Raw genomic sequence first — 12,330 nt, 5'->3', positions numbered from 1 at the left:
CCTTCCATTCTAAAGCTCTTCTGCTCTATTTATAGCCTTAATCAGCCCCATTAGATACCAGAGAAGATCCAAAAGTAAACAAAAGAATATTACACCACCCAGAAAAAACGATGATGAACAATGTAACAATAGTCGTAAAGCTAAAAAGATAAAATCATATTTAAATTCGTAAGCGTGTGCACCGTACTTATGCGCGGAATTAAAGAGCTGAACTAAACCATAGATAGCGGCCAATGGCAACCGCAATATAAAACCACTGTAAATATGGCGCCGGAAAAAAACCGAAACAAAAAAACAAAATAGACGCCAGAAAGTGCTACAAAAATTTAATTATTTTTATACGACGAGCAAAATGAAAAACCGAGTTTAGCATATGCAAAATAATGGCCAAAAAGTGGGAACACCAACAGCAGAAGCAGCACTTGACCCTTTCTGTTTGGGCTTAATTTGTCTGAAAACCCCAACTGTTCTGGCCTTATGACTTGGCGCCAAAAACAAAAGTTTAACTCCAGGGGAAGCCCTCGCCCACGCCCACTCACCTTTCGCGATTCATCTCCTCTCCTCTTTGAAGCCAGTTAGATGTTTGTGCAGTTAGTGTTTGGAAATTTTCCCATTTCCGCCTGCAACTGCACCTCCATTGGTCTAAGGGGCCATGCAGTTGCCTTGACTTTGGCTCCTTTTAGTTTTTCTTGTGTGTTTTCTCTTCTTTATACTCGGTATTTGATGAGCATAAGGGGATATTAAACTCGGGAAAATATAAACAGTAATAAAAAAGAAAGAGAGAATTTTCCACCTCCCCTTCAAAGTTTGTTAAACAGGATATGCTACCCAGACTTGCTTATTTTCTATATAACTACATTTTATATCATTTTCAATAGTTAATAAAATGAATTTTAATTTTTAAGGAACTAGAAAAAACACTTCGTTACATAATACGAAATGCATAACTGGCGTTTAATTTCCATTATCTCAGAACAAAATCACCTTCGTATACACTGGGTATCTTGAAATCGCATCCCTCCTGTTTACATTTCTTTATAGTTTTTGTGTGTATTTTGTGTTGTGCACACTTGAGCCAATTTAACGCTTCCGTGTGTTTTTTACTTGCCACGCCTCGTTGACTGCGCTGCAAAACTTTTTGCCCGAGAGAGGCTGAGGGAAAATATAATTTAATTTCTACCTAAAAAGCGAAAACACAATCCCTAAATTACCGCTCTGCCATGTACACTTCAATTAATCCAGTTAACTAATGGCAGGCGTATTTCTTTGCGGCTCAGCAGAACTATTCAGTGCCATTGATTACACGGCCCACAAATTAAGACCAATTAAATCAAATCCCGATTGCCATGGTGGCATTCATAGCCCACGCAAATCGTGGCCTTGAACTTGCCATCTAACAACATCCATTAGCCAAAAGCCAGACTATGCTCTAATATCTTACTCGGCCTTTTTTTACATATCCACCCGGGGGCATTTATGCTTAGACACAAGCCCAGAAATCGACTTGGTTCTTTGGGGAGTTGCGATGATGCCAAGAACCATGAAATGGGAATAAAAAGCTTGAATATGCATTATTCTTTCAGCTGGTCGGCCATCAACTGGCAATCAGAAGTTGCTCGAGTGGAAAAATCAAATGTATTTCTCTGTCCAAATGGGTGAAGTGGGCGGGTGGACTGAAAAGTGCCTGTGGTTACAAGGAAAAGAGTCTGAAAAGTTGGCTATACATAAGCTAAAGTTTGCCGAGAGTTTAAGTAAATATCTTATCATCTTATCACTTAAACATAGGCTAAGGTCAAGTATTTTTCCTGTCTAGATTTGTTATTGGGGAAAGTTTTAGCCACAATTAGATAAGTAAAATACACAATATATTTAACGCGGGTGCAAAAATGTCCTCCAAGAAATGGTTTAACCATATAAGTAAAATCACATTTTAAACACTTTAATATCACTGAGTTTTATAACTTTTTTTTAAATATTGTTTCTTTAAGTGTAACTAGCTTATCTGTTAACTTAAAATAACTAAAGTTCCCCTGAGATTGAGAAGCCTATCAATCACGTACGGCTGTACTCTATCTCATATTCCTCCATGATGGCAATCACTGGCTCGTTGACATATTTACGGACCTCCCAGTTCAGGGCGAAATCACCATGATTCCACTCCGGATCCTCCATGTGATGCAACACCGCATTGGGCATTCGGTTGGCTATTTGTAGAACATCCTCCACAGCGGCCAGGTCATCGCTGTCTGCATACCACAAGTGCGCCAAGGAGTTGATTAGCTCCACGGGGTACTCTGGGGGTTCTTCAGATCCGTAGACTTGAAGGTTCTTCTTGGTCCCATGGTCATACTGACGGAAATAACCCGACTGTTGTTCTTGTAGGTAATGCAACATTTGATCGGTAGAACAGCCCGCAGGGTGAGTTGCCATGGCCTCTGGCATAGCAGTCTGGTTTCAATTTTAATATTATTATATAATATTAACACTTTTCCATTTATACTTACCATATTTACACGACCCCCGGAATAAAGGCTCTTCATGGCACCTTCGCACACCGGACGCCACATGATATCCGGCTGGCAAATGTTGAAGAACAAGGCCATAACGAACTCATTATGAGGCAGGAACTCCTGAGACCCGAACAGGATGGAATAGGCGTTTCGATGACCTAAGTAGGGACCTAAGTATCGCACCAATGGACTTGACAAGTTCTTCATGATAGCCACCGGGGCAAACAAGTGAGCGGTTTTAATCTTATAGTTGTATGCTGGAATCGTTGACATCAGGGCAAAATATACCGTAGTTCCTTGAGAGTGACCCACATAATGGATGGCATCTTGACCTTGACCATTTTCCGTCCGTAAAGCATAATCAATAATGGCTGTGATATCATAGATGGCAATCTCATGCCAACTGAATTGCCAGAAGATTGGGTTTTCCGTGGAAAGAGTGGTGTGGTTCCTGGAATAGGAAGTTCCACGTGCATTGCCCATCCACACATCGTATCCTGCATCAGCTAGCATGTATGGCAGACCATCATTGGGTCCTTGCAAAATCCAGGCATCCGAGCAGCTTGTTAATCCATGTTGAAGGAGGACGATTGGTCGCTTTTCGTTCTGGTTTTGCAACTTATGGGAATAGGGAATTCGGAATACTCCCAGGATGTAACCATCTTCGGTGGTGATGTGGTGGTGCTCTGAAGGGTATCCATGGGAGGCAGTGCGATCAGCCTTAGAAATTGAATATAAATTTAAATTTACAACCAAGCAGTATAAAACCTTTCGCTTTCTATAACTTTTTCACTTACCGTAGTCTCTTTACCCTTGAGACTAACATGAGCCTCAGGATTATCGTAGAGTTTAAAGAAATTGATAGGCCCATCTAAGGCTGCGGAATATGCACCCACGGTCAGAAGAGCCAGGACAAGGAAACCACCCGTAAATCGGTTCATTCTACTTATGTTTTCAATGGTCCGATGCCAACTGACCGTTGGCAAATAAATTACTTTCTGGTTTTGTAGAGCTCCCTAAGTGGTTTAGTTTCAAGTAGCTCCTACTATCAGTGTTTCGATTATATATATTTAGAATGTCAAGATAATCCATAAAAAATAGAAGGCGCCAATCTAAAAGTTATAAAATATGGATTAAAGACACTATTAGTTACTAAAAGCTTTATGTTATGATTTAATTTTATAATGAAATACAATAGTTAAGATATATATAACTTATGTATTATACAACGTTTTCATCTGTTTAAAGTTATGACAGAAATTCCAAAAACAAAATACACCAATTGGCGTGCTTAAGAACTAACTTACTAATCAGCAATTTAAGCCACTTGAAGAACAGTTTCGGTAATCTACAGAAATATGTACCCCCTTCACTGTTTTAAATTACCAAGCCATTTATAGATTTAAAAAGCAGTAGTTATATATTTTACGATCCCTACTTGTAAATGGGGAAATCGCTTTCTGATAACAAATGTCGGCTAAGATCTAATGAATGGAATATATGTACATATGGAGAATGCATATGTCGAGTGTCAAGTGCAAATCTGATCAATAATGAAGTGAGTAGCAGCTACATCCGCTAATGATAAGATACGACTGGATTGCTCGGATTTACAAAAATGCGAATTAAATACAAATAACTCTAATTATTTGGACTTTGTCCGTATCACTTTGCCTCGTACTCGTTCAAGATCGCTATTATCGGATCATTGATGTACTGGCGAACTTCCCAATTAGTGGCAAAGTCCATGTGATCCCACAGTGGGTCCTCCATGTGATGCATCACCTTGTTAGGCAGCGTTTCCGCCACTCTGAGAACGTCTTCCACTGCAGCCATCTCATCATTGTCTGAATACCACAGATGCATCTCGGATGTTATCAGCTCAGTTGGATAATCCGAAGGTGATTCAGTTCCATATAGCTTCAGGTTCTTTTTGATTCCAAAGTCAAACTGACGGAAGTGTCCCGATTGATGTTCCTGCATGTAGTGCAAAATTTGATCTGTGGACACACCAGCAGGCATGACGCCATATATTACGGAGTTGGCAGTCTATAGGAAAATATTCGGTTACTAAAATTATCTTAAGAAGATTACAGATTAAACTTACCGAATTAGTTCTTCCTTGATCAACAGAGGTTTCAGCACTACTGCTGCTGCAAAAACTGGAAACAACTGATCCTGGGAGACAAACACTATACATGAGAGCTAAGACGAAATCGTTGTACGGCAAAAACTCTTGAGAGCAGAAAAGTGTTGAGTAGACATTGTTAAAGCCCAGATATTGAGACAGGGTATTGACCATAAAGTCATCCATGTGATCCATAAAAGCCACCGGAGCCAGCATATGGGCGGTTTTAATCTTGTCGTTATATTCCGGCCTCAAGGACATCAGGACGAAATATACAGTTGTGCCTTGCGAGTGTCCCACATAGTGGATACCCTCCTGGTCCTTTCCATTCTCCGTGGACAAAGTGTAATCAATGGCAGCGGCAATGTCGAAGTATCCGATCTCGTGCCAACTGAAGCGCCAAAAGTCCGGATGATTTATAGAGCGGGATGTATGATTTCTGGAGTATCTGTTTCCACGAGCATTTCCCAACCAAACATCGTATCCAGCATCGGAAAGCAGGAAAGGAAGACCATCGTCTGGTCCCAGACTTGGCCAGAAATCAGAGCTGGCGAATAGACCATGTTGGATGAAAACAATTGGCCTCTTTTCATCCTGATTCTGAAGGTTGTGGGAGTAGGGAATCCGGAAGAGGCTGACTATATACCCATCTTCGGTGGTTACATAATGACGTTCAACTGGGTATCCATGTTCACCGATAAAGTGAGTCTACAGAAGGTATATTTTGTAATAAAATAATAATAATATTCCCTATTGAATTTACCGTATCGGGGCCATCAGTTAGGGATAAGTGCGCCTCAGGATTATTAAACAACTCATAGAAGTTTGTAATCTTTACAGGATCATTATCAAGTGGAGCTCCTTGGACGAATAATCCTATAAATATTCCCACTAAGGCAACAAAGGCACATATGTGAGATCTATACATTTTGCGAGTTAACTATAGCAAAAATGCAGAGCAACACGCCCTTATAAAGACTTCTACAGGGTACTCGAGTAAAGTGCCCATTCTGATACGAAGCGATCAGCAAAAGAGCCAATTAAATGGCCATAAACTCAAGTGGTGGGAATATCATAATCATTCTCACATACAAGCACCTTTATATATATTTACAAAAATAAGAGCATCTGTTATTTAAGTAAACTAAAGATTTCCATAATGATTATATTATAGGTTTCCCAAAAGAAGAGGGTCCTCTACTACGATTATAGCCAATAACTCTGCGTATCTGCGTTTTTACCTAAAACAATAAACCTTCCCGTGGGAGAAATTTCATTTTATACCCACCACTTCGGTTTATAACCATTTAATTGACTAATTTGGCTGATCGGTTTTTATCAAAATTAGCAAATTCCCCAAGTACTGGGTGGCATTCTTTAAAAGGTTCAGGTTTTACGTATTTTCGAAGTAGTTTAGTCGCAACATGTGTAGATCTCACATCGGTATTTTCTTTGCCTTAGTAGGCATTTTCTGGGCGACGGTTGTCCAAGGTGCCCCTCTTACTAACGAGGATCCTGTGGAAGTCATAAATTTCTACGAATTGTTTAATAATCCAGATGCACATTTGTCATTGGCCAATGCGCCCGATACGGTAAGAACGCAACATTATAAAATAATTTTCATAATAGCATAATTCTTAATTCTAGACTTACTATATTAAAGACCATGGCTACCCAGCAGAGCGGCATTACGTGACCACTGAGGATGGCTATATTACCAGCCTGTTTCGAATTCCCTATTCTCACAACCTGCAAAACCAGGATGTAAAAAGACCAATTGCTTTTATTCAGCACGGACTCTTTGGCAGCTCCGATGTCTGGCCAAGTTTAGGACCTGACGATGCCCTTCCTTTCCTGTTGTCCGATGCAGGATACGACGTTTGGATGGGCAATGCTCGGGGAAACAGATACTCCAGAAACCACACAACCCGATCTATAAATCATCCGGACTTTTGGCGATTCAGTTGGCACGAGATTGCATATTATGACATTGCCGCTGCCATTGATTACACCTTGTCCACGGAAAATGGACAGAGTCAGGATGGTATCCACTACGTGGGGCACTCTCAAGGCACAACCGTGATGTTTGTGCTAATGTCTTCCAGACCGGAATATAACCAAAAGGTTAAAACGGCGCATATGCTGGCTCCGGTAGCTTTTATGGATCACATGGATGACTCTATGGTCAATTCGCTGTCTCCATATCTGGGCTTCAACAATGTCTACTCAAAACTCTTCTGCTCTCAGGAGTTTCTGCCCTACAATGATTTCGTTTTAGCTTTCATGTACAGTGTTTGTCTTCCAGGATCAATTGTTTCCAGTTTTTGCAGCAGCAGTAGTGGTGAAACCACTGTTGATCAAGGAAGAACTAATTCCGTAAGTCTAAACAAATACTCCTTTTAGGATTAACTTTAATCATTAACTATTTCCCCGTAGACTGCCAACTCTGTGATCTCTGGAGCTATGCCCGCCGGTATATCCACGGATCAAATTCTGCACTACATGCAGGAACATCAATCGGGACACTTCCGTCAGTTTGACTTTGGAACCAAAAAGAATCTGAAGGTATATGGAACCGAAAGCCCTCCGGATTATCCCACTGAATTGATAACAACTGAGATGCATCTATGGTATTCCGATAATGATGAGATGTCTGCAGTGGAAGACGTTCTCAGAGTGGCGGAAACGCTGCCCAACAAGGTTATGCATCATATGGAGGATCCACTGTGGGATCATGGAGACTTTGCCAACAACTGGGAAGTACGTCACTACATCAACGAACCCATTATAGCCATCATGAACGAGTACGAGGCTAGAACAGAGTCCGCCTCTGTCAATTAGTTTAGTTTCCAAGTTATCATATTTTATAAATATGTAAATACTAACAAAATCTACACTTATCTTATCTTTAACGGATGCAACATAGACATTAAGAAGTAGACGCACTTCAACGTTGAAAAGAGTCTAGCAGATTTGCACTTCACATTCGACATTCCCTTTTTTCATATGCATATTAAATTCTTTGGATCTAAGCCGACTTTTGTAATCAAAAAGCAATTACGCTATATATAAGTAGAGGTCATAAAATATATAACTGCTACCTTGCTGAATCTATAAATGGCTTTATAATCTGATATACCGCCTCATCCGATGGGGGTAAACTCTTCCTATAGATTAGGAAAACTGTTTTCAAGTGCCTTATAAAACCCGATAAGTTAAGGTGACACGATTAGTTTCTTTGAATTAATGTGGTAATTTTCGGAAATGTCAATTAATTTATGATACACGTACTAATGCGTGGGAAATGAGTTAAGTAAGTGGGTTAATCCCACTTTTAATGTTGAGATTTTAGGTGGTTACAGATAAGAAACGCACAAATTTACAGTGAAAGTAAAGAATATTTGTATTTCCAATAAATTATTATAAATTAAATGCACATAAATTATTTTGTATTTCCATTTGGCAAAATTGGGTGACTCAAGCTCAAGATAGCCTCAAGTTTAATGTATAGAAAGGTATTTTGTCTTAACAACGGACACGTGCTGGAATATTTTTCATTTGATGGTCCTCACCGATCTTTAGGACCGCCACCATTCCTTGAACGGCATGTGCTTCAACATGGCAATGATATAGCCAGAATCCAGGATTATCCGAGAGGAAGCGAATGATAATGTAACCCTGCCCTGGAATCTGTACCGTGTCCTTGGCCACGGCTGCACTATCATCCGATAAACGAGGCAGACGCCCTCTGCGATCAAGTTCCCGGATCTGTAAGAAATATATATACAAATTTTCATATAGATTTTTAGATTTTGAATAACTTACATTGCGCAGATCGTTAAGATTTCCCAGAACTCCCTGACCCACCAGACGGAATGTAAAGCCATGTATATGGAACGGATGGGTGCTGTCCATATAATTGGCCACAACCATTTCCAAAGGACGATAGGCCGGAAGTCGCATAACGTGAACACACTCACAAAGCTCCCTTTCACAGTTACGCCCCTGTGCTACCAAGGAGCTCTTATTACAGAAGTATCCATCATCCTGGTAGAGATGCCTGCCCTGCAACAGGGATATTCCCGGCGAATTATACGATACATCGTCGATCTGAAAGAGCATCTCCCCATTGGGTGCCGTTCTCGAACCGAAACTGGAGTAATGAGTGAGGAAGTTGGTATAACGACTCCACGGAACAGGATCCACTGATCGCAGCGCTACAGTACCAACATTATTATCCTTATCCAAGGACTGCCGAAGAGAGGGTATGATCGATGAATTCGCAGGCTTAAAGCGAAAATCGTTCACCAATATCAGATCTTCTGCAGACCTACTCTGCTTGTACACGATATCGCCCTCTGGCAACTTAGATCTAGCTGATCCTCGATAGCTAAGCACTGCTCCTTGATAAAGATTCCGACTCTCACATTGCTCATAACCTCGAACACGGATCCAATAGTTTTTGTTATACTGATTGGCATCCAAAACAAAATCAAAACGCTCCGCTGAGGTCAAGAAGAATCCATCTGCCAGGACTGGTTCAATATCATTGCCATCGGTGCTTATGATCAAGAGCTTGTGCTGTTCAATGGAGAACTCCACGGGACAGTTGAATATGCCATTAAGGATAACTCTCATTCTATAACGATAGCCAGGAGTAACTCGAAGTCTTTCATAGCGATGTCGGTTATCATTATCAGGTAGTTGACTTAGATGATTACGGCCCTTGCCATTCACCAGGATATTGCGTACATCTTGAAGATTGTATTCGTAGAAGATATCCTGAATCATAAGGGTGTGCTCCACTAGATCGTAATCGTAAAGCTGCGAATGCTGATTCTCCTGTCGCGTTTGACGAACTATCAAAGCACCAGCCACCCCAAATCCACGTTGCCAACCCACATGGCTGTGGTACCACAACGTGCCACTGCGATCCACTTGGAATTCATAACGCTGGACCTCACCAGGTTGCACGGGGTACTGGGTGATAAAGGGTGCACCATCCATTTCGGGAGTCTTATGCATATGAATGCCATGCCAGTGCATAGTTGTTGGTTCACCCAGGTAATTTAAGACATCCACCACCACTGTGTCATTTTCACAAAGCTCTATAGGCGGTCCTGGAACCATGCGATTAACAGCCATCACGGGATTAGCCACTCCGTCACCAAAAATGCAATGCTCCGCTGCACAGGCTCTTTCATCGTACTGACACCTCTGACATTCCGGGCCAAGTCTTTGGTAATTATGAACCACCAGTTGATAGTAACAGTTCTGTGATTGCCCCTGCTGGCAAACTCTTCTGCATGGATGACGATCAAAGTCTCCAAAATTGGCCAACTCCATTTGACTATAGTCATTCTTCAGATCCAAGGCTGGCTTTACTTTGGTGGTTTTATTACGCATCCATCCAAACGAGGGCCATTCGAACTTAGGCTGAGAGATATCCTCCTCTAAGGACTCACATTGAGCCTGATTCAAAATGAAAATCACTAGTATCAGCACCTGGCTGGGAAAACTCTTACTTTCGCGTTTGGACATCGCGAAACCGCAACGGGCAACTGGTCAGTAGATTCGTCGACAGCCGACGAAGAAAGTTTTGGCCCATTGGGCGACCCAGACCTTTGCGCATGCGCCGCACGTAATGGCCATTAAAGCTGAGCTGAATTTGATAAGCTCGAAAATATTGAACAATCAGGAAACAAATGGAAGGTGAAACACCATAAAAAGTTATCTGCTTTTAATGGGAGTTTAAAGAGATATAATTAATATAGTACTAGGTTGTTCGTTTGGCCGAATGCGTAAATCCAATGAAAATAGGTCACTGATCAGAGAAAATAGAGGATTAATGATGCAAATCTAAAAGATAATCAACCTATTAAGGCTACATTTAAATAAAAATATATGTGGTTGTGCTTAATAAATAAGTAAATTAATGAAGTCAATTAGGATATAAGTCTATTACTTCAACATTTCGGAAGAACTAAGTTATAGAAAATGTCTGAGTAAATGTTTAAGACACTGATCTTTGGCAATGTGATCATCACGCCTCAATTAAGTTACAAAATAGTTTTTATTAATATTATTGTTAGAATACAAGTTAAATCTCCGCATTTTCCATTGCAGGTGCTGCTGGAGCAGCAGTTGCCATACCTGACGAACTGGCTGCTGTGCTCATAAGACTTATAACTCCACAGGCAATAGCCGGTCCCAATGAATTCTCTTCATTCTGATAGGCCATAGGATTTGGCATTGCTTGAAGGGAGGACGAAAAGACCTCCGCATTCAGAGCCGTATTCAGATCAATCGCCTTGCTGTGAATGACAATAGAACGTCCGACAATTCCATTAATACCAAACAATTGCAAGTAAATGCTTTGGAAAACCGCTGAGATGCTTCCATCATCCTTCGTGTCAATATTGCCAAGCTATAGAAATTTTAATATAAATAGGTAAATATTAAGAAACCAATCATCCTGAAAAAGGGATCCCAGATAGCTTTATAACTTACGAAATTATTAGGAAACTGTCCGCCAGTGGACTTGCAGCCTTCACTGAGATCTCCAAAGGTGTGGATATGTAGAGCATGTTTGCCAGGTGGTAATCCAGTTACATTGATCGTCACCTTGATGTCCGAATTGTAGGGAAGCTGTAAAAAGGATACCATACCAGCCACGCCCGTTGATTCTCCATCTCCTATCAGTTTAGCACCCGCTTGCCATTGAGGCACCAACTGGTATCAAAAAAAAGTAATTGTAATATAAATAGAATATATCGAATTGGAGACTTTTAACCTTTATGAAGATCAAACTGATTAATTTTAAATAATACTAAAAAAACATCTTTCAAAAATGTGCGCATGTAGCATTTATATCATTAAGTAATTAAATAAAAGCTGCCAAAATAATAGGGGCGTTTCTTTTCATAGTAAGCTTATGTGTTACAATTCTATGCTTCGTAAACTGCCGCACAAAAGAGATAATGAATAGTTAGTTAAATGACTGTGTAATTTAAAAATTACTTAGTTAATTGCTAGTTAACAGCCGAAGAGCTAAATATTTAAATAATGGAAAAGATTAAACGAATGTAAGATACTTACATAGGTATACCCCAAATACGAAGGTTGCGGAGGTAGCAAAGGTCCAAGGAGTCCAGCTCCTCCTGGAATTCCTACTGGACCGCCAAGCGGAATCGTTAGCCGTTCGTAGCGCTTCACCTTAGTGCCGGAAACCACTTTGATTCCATCATCGAAACGGGTCATATTCACCGGACGCAGTCGGTCCAACAGATTTTGTGCACTGCCGGGCGCAAAAATACCTCCATAGCCAATTACCAACGCCAAAATCAGTTTAATAAGCATTTTGGATGGGTTAGTAAAGTTTATATAGGACTCGAATATTGCGAACTTTCGACCTCTCCGATCTGGGGTTTCAGTTGAACTGATCAAAGCACCCGGCTCGGCTCATCCATGATGACTTCGACATGGTTTTCACGGTGATTGACCACGTTAATTGTTGTCGTCTCTGTGGCTCGGAGTGGTGGCGATATGGACAGATATATGGCCAGCACATTTGATGACTAGATTGGACACTAATGGCAATCGTGTGTCGCGTGTGTCTGATGCTTGGTTACCTGCCACAGGGGCGTACTTCTTGCGGGGATTGGGCACAAGATCACAAGCTTAGTATTGAGT

At 40.9% G+C, this 12,330-nt stretch overlaps 5 protein-coding genes across 5 annotated transcripts; 1 reads left to right on the top strand and 4 right to left on the bottom strand.

Annotated features, from left to right (window-relative positions):
• Nucleotides 1-2,043: 2,043 nt before the first annotated feature.
• LOC108113513 (lipase 3) lies at nt 2,044-3,471 on the bottom strand. Its single transcript, XM_017224104.2, has 3 exons — nt 3,308-3,471; nt 2,505-3,230; nt 2,044-2,448 (listed from the first exon to the last, which is right to left on the bottom strand). Exons 1-3 carry the CDS (start codon nt 3,449-3,451, stop codon nt 2,053-2,055), a joined length of 1,266 nt encoding a protein of 421 aa, XP_017079593.1. The 5' UTR covers nt 3,452-3,471; the 3' UTR covers nt 2,044-2,052.
• A 676-nt stretch (nt 3,472-4,147) lies between these two features.
• LOC108113567 (lipase 3) lies at nt 4,148-5,566 on the bottom strand. Its single transcript, XM_017224159.2, has 3 exons — nt 5,402-5,566; nt 4,618-5,346; nt 4,148-4,559 (listed from the first exon to the last, which is right to left on the bottom strand). Exons 1-3 carry the CDS (start codon nt 5,564-5,566, stop codon nt 4,176-4,178), a joined length of 1,278 nt encoding a protein of 425 aa, XP_017079648.2. The 3' UTR covers nt 4,148-4,175.
• A 496-nt stretch (nt 5,567-6,062) lies between these two features.
• Nucleotides 6,063-7,713, top strand: LOC108113563 (lipase 3-like). The gene is made up of 3 exons (XM_017224156.2): nt 6,063-6,230; nt 6,286-7,014; nt 7,075-7,713. Exons 1-3 carry the CDS (start codon nt 6,063-6,065, stop codon nt 7,477-7,479), a joined length of 1,302 nt encoding a protein of 433 aa, XP_017079645.2. The 3' UTR covers nt 7,480-7,713.
• Nucleotides 7,714-8,092: 379 nt separating this feature from the next.
• On the bottom strand, nt 8,093-10,246 carry LOC108113541 (laccase). The gene is given in 3 exon segments (XM_017224136.2): nt 8,093-8,406; nt 8,464-10,185; nt 10,187-10,246. Coding segments are annotated over 3 exon segments (2,025 nt in total). The 3' UTR covers nt 8,093-8,163.
• A 461-nt stretch (nt 10,247-10,707) lies between these two features.
• Nucleotides 10,708-12,057, bottom strand: LOC108113549 (superoxide dismutase [Cu-Zn], chloroplastic). The gene is made up of 3 exons (XM_017224143.2): nt 11,737-12,057; nt 11,149-11,370; nt 10,708-11,065 (listed from the first exon to the last, which is right to left on the bottom strand). Exons 1-3 carry the CDS (start codon nt 11,995-11,997, stop codon nt 10,739-10,741), a joined length of 810 nt encoding a protein of 269 aa, XP_017079632.1. The 5' UTR covers nt 11,998-12,057; the 3' UTR covers nt 10,708-10,738.
• Between the last annotated feature and the right edge of the window lie 273 nt (nt 12,058-12,330).

Source organism: Drosophila eugracilis, unplaced genomic scaffold (genome assembly GCF_018153835.1).
Source record: "Drosophila eugracilis isolate 14026-0451.02 unplaced genomic scaffold, ASM1815383v1 contig_367, whole genome shotgun sequence".
Lineage (NCBI taxonomy): Eukaryota > Metazoa > Arthropoda > Insecta > Diptera > Drosophilidae > Drosophila > Drosophila eugracilis.
Note: the sequence above shows the minus strand (reverse complement) of the source record. Positions and strands in the feature narration are given on the sequence as shown.